The sequence below is a fragment of the Triticum dicoccoides genome, chromosome 6B, assembly GCF_002162155.2.
Source record: "Triticum dicoccoides isolate Atlit2015 ecotype Zavitan chromosome 6B, WEW_v2.0, whole genome shotgun sequence".
Lineage (NCBI taxonomy): Eukaryota > Viridiplantae > Streptophyta > Magnoliopsida > Poales > Poaceae > Triticum > Triticum dicoccoides.
In genome coordinates, this window is record NC_041391.1 from 551,133,606 (window position 1) to 551,137,357 (window position 3,752).

The following is a 3,752-nucleotide window of genomic DNA, read 5'->3' on the forward strand; positions in this document are numbered from 1 at the left end:
TCAACATTGAGCTTTGATTTACCTCCATTATCCCCGAGATACTGGTGTTTGTGATGAACTAAATAGACAATTTGTTGTGCTGGGATGATTCATGATGGATTGATAAGATGAGCTTCGCAACAACTACCATCATGCATGAGCATGGGTAAAATACAAAATTTCCCAAAGCAGCCATGTTTTTATGTGTATTCTGTTGCTTATTTCCCTCTGAAAATTGACAAAACATCCACACTTCTAGTCTTATATCCCTATGAAAATCTATTAAACATACACAAATCTGCTTTTGGAGTAAGAAATTATAAACCATAAATAAGAAAATTTTAACTTAATTAGTTTTACCAATCTACATAACAAAATTTGATTTATCCACTACCGATTAACTGTAACAAGACAGAAAATCAAGTCGCACACTCACACCTCAAATCTTGAGGCATGCGCAATCTGTTGAAGCCTCAAACATAGAACCATATCATGTGAATTTCCAACAAAAAATTAGGACTCCATTTGCCTGTTTGATCCTTACCAGTTTATTAGTTACGTATCTATCAATTCCATGATCTTCCACAATGCTTCCAACTGCTTCATAACTCCTGTCGGTCCCTCGAGGTGTAAATTTTCACGCTGAGATGCAACAGAATTTATATCATGCATTAAGTCATGCAAAAATACCAACCTAACATATGCCAGTATAGTTTGACATAGATACAAATTACCATCCTTCTCAGTAGCATCTCAAAACACCAAAAGGCATCTACATCATCCTCGTATAGAACAACAAAAGGGGAAACCAGATCGCTCATACCTACAATCAATTTGTACCATTTAGGCAGTTTAAATAATTAAAGCAAAATGATGCAATACTCCATTGAAATGCAAACCTTGACAGTATCCAGGGGAGGGATCAACCCATGCATAAAATGGAAATATATCTGACAAACCTTCATGGAAGCCGCCGCTTGAACCCCACGGAGCCGCTCATCGCCAGCCCCTCCAGAATCGCCAGATCCAGCCGCCTCCACTCCATTCTCGGTGTCGGGCCCCGAGAGCTCCTCCCCTCGTCCTCCTACATCGACCCGAGCCGCCATGGACGGCCGCTGCATCCGCGTTGACTGCGGGTGAACGCGCGCGTCTGACGCATATGGACCTGCCTCCGTGCCTCCCCTCATGCTCATCCTCTCGTCCGCCATGTGCTCGCCGTCGTCGTCCTGCTCCCGATCGAATAGGGAGCGCCGCCGCTCGATCTGCAGCGCAAAAAGAATATCGAACAGTTTTTTCTTAACTCAAATATAGTTCACACGGGTTAATTTATTGTTTCATGTGCACATATTGATCAATTTTTTTTCGCGAATACGCAAAGATTGCGTATCATTGCATTGATAGGAGGGGGTTGAAAGTGCAGAGAGACATGCCGACAATGGCCACGCGTACACAGGTCGGCGCGGGCACAAGTGGCCGGAGCAGCTAGGAGAGGGGCTGCTCAACCCTCATTACAAAAAAGCTAAGCCTAAATCTCAGGAATCAGATTCGCCAAGCCGTTGGCGCCGGCACAAGCCCACAGGCGAGTGTGTTCTTGAATGGATTGCAGCAGAGTTGCGATCGAGGGTTGCCGCTGATCGAACACGCATCCATTCCGGTGTCTCCAGATGGCCCAAGCGGTGAGGGCGATGATGGAGCAGAGTCCCTTCCGCAGTGCCGAGGGTGATGAAGTGCAAGCATCCATCCACCAGTCCGCGAACGTTGTGTCGGGGTTGGGGATCGTGGCAGTCGATCGGCACCAAGAAAGGACCTCATGCCAAATTTGGCGGGAGAAGGGGCAGGAGGTGAACAAGTGGTGCATGTCCTCAGTGGTCTGGTCGCACAGCACGCAACTGTCATTGTGGGGCAGTCCTCGCCGGGCAAGGCGGTCGGCCGTCCAACATCGGTCTTGCAGGGCAAGCCAGATGAAGATCTTGATGCGTAAGGGGGCCCAAGTCTTCCAGGTGAGCTTCCAGGATGCGTCGGTCATGGATCCGTGAAAGAGCGCAAGGTAGCAGGATTTGGCGGAATAGACGCCGGACTCCGTCCACTTCCATCGCAGCACATCAGGCCCAGCCAAGAGGGTAGCGCTTTGAAGCATGCGCCAGAGCTCGACATACTGGATCAGGGCTGCCGGGCCAAGCGCGCCGGCAATGTCACGCACCCAGGCGCGCCCAGGAAGCCCCTCGGCCACCGTGCGATCGCGACGATGCCGTCTGGAGACCAGGGAGAACATGAGGGGGGCAAGCTCGGGGATGGCCTTGCCATCGATCCAGGGGTCAGTCTAGAACCTGCAGGTGCGACCATCACGCACCTCCCAAGAGGTGGAGGCCCTGAAAATCTGCGAGGCCGCAGGGTCATGGGGGAGGTGCGGATGACTCCAGGGGCACGAAGCATCAGTACGCTGGAGCCAGAGCCATCGGGTGCGCAAGGCGACGCTGGCGTGCTGCAGGTCGCGTATCCCCAAGCCGCCGAGGAAGGTGGGGTGACACACCCGAGCCCAGTTCACTCGGCATTGCCCTCCGGCGCGTCCTTGCGGCCAACCCAAAGGAAGCTCCGGATGATCCGGTTGACCTGAGCAAGGATGGACTTGTTGACAGCAATGGCGATGAGGATGTGGATGGGCATGGCGCAGAGGACGTGCCGACAGAGCGCGAGGCGATCCCCCAAGGAGAGCATGGATCCCAGCCAGGTAGAGAGCTTCCTCTCAAGCTTGTCGACGAGGGGTAAAAGGTCGACAGTCGAGGGCTTACGGAGGGAAAGTGGGAGGCCGAGGTACTTCACCGGAAAGTAAGAGATCGGGCAGGCCATCTCAGATGTGATCATGGCGACGTGCCCCTCATCGCAGCGAATGGGGGAGGCCGAGCACTTGGCGATGTTCGTGCAGAGCCCGGACGCCTTGCCGAAGACATCCAGAATGCGGCGAATGGCGTGGATGTCATGGGTGTCGGGGTGGCTAAAGATAACGACGTCGTCGGTGTAAAGGGAGACGCTCGAAGGCATGTGCCGCGCGGTCAGTCGCTGTAGGAGGCCGCGCTCGACGGCTCGCTAAAGGAGCGAGTTGAGCACGTCGATGATGATGACAAAGAGCATAGGGGAAATGGGGTCCCCTTGCCATAGCCCGCACGCGTGAAGAATTGGTGGCCCGGGGACACCATTGACAAGCACACGCGTCGATGCGGTAGAGAGCAGGATGGAGATCCATTCGCCTAGGTGCTTGAGCGTGTCAAGCAGAAAGGGCCATGCCACCGAGTCAAAATCCCTTGTGATGTCGAGCTTGAGGAGCATTCGCGGCATTTTGAGGTTGTGAAGAAGTCTGGCCGTCTGTTGAACAAGGAGGAAGTTGTCGTGAATGCTTCGGCCGGCGATGAATGCGCTTTGATTGGTAGAAACCATCTTGCCCAGGTGGGGCGCCAGCCGAAGAGAGAGCGCCTTCGCGAACAGCTTCGCAAATGAGATGGATGAGGCTAATGGGCCGATAGTCGAAGAGAGATGCCGCGTCCTGCTTCTTCGGAAGGAGGGTGAGGAGCGCCTCATTGAGCCTCTGGAAACCCTGTCCGTTGAGTGCGTATAGCTTATCGAAGACGGCACAGATGTCCTGCTTGATCACATTCCACGCACTCCGGAGGAATTCGGCGGTGAAGCCATCGGGACCGGGCGCCTTCCCGAGCGGCAAGCTTTTTACCGCAGCCCAGATCTCATCCTCTGAGAAAGGTGTGTCAAGGCTGGAGAGGTCA

At 53.4% G+C, this 3,752-nt stretch overlaps 1 protein-coding gene across 1 annotated transcript; it reads right to left on the reverse strand.

The window, feature by feature from the left end:
- Positions 1-534: 534 nt before the first annotated feature.
- On the reverse strand, positions 535-1,187 carry LOC119326715. Its single transcript, XM_037600337.1, has 3 exons — positions 942-1,187; positions 714-815; positions 535-621 (listed from the first exon to the last, which is right to left on the reverse strand). Exons 1-3 carry the CDS (start codon positions 1,185-1,187, stop codon positions 535-537), a joined length of 435 nt encoding a protein of 144 aa, XP_037456234.1.
- Between the last annotated feature and the right edge of the window lie 2,565 nt (positions 1,188-3,752).

Bases quoted from the DNA above. Each gene is read 5' to 3' on its own strand.
- LOC119326715 (XM_037600337.1), bottom strand. From the start codon at position 1,187: ATGGCGGACGAGAGGATGAGCATGAGGGGAGGCACGGAGGCAGGTCCA. The intron at 816-941 runs AAGGTTTGTCAG...CCTAAATGGTAC, and splicing joins TTCAAGCGGCGGCTTCCATG to AAATTGATTGTAGGTATGAG. The intron at 622-713 runs GTAATTTGTATC...GTTGCATCTCAG, and splicing joins AGATGCTACTGAGAAGGATG to CGTGAAAATTTACACCTCGA.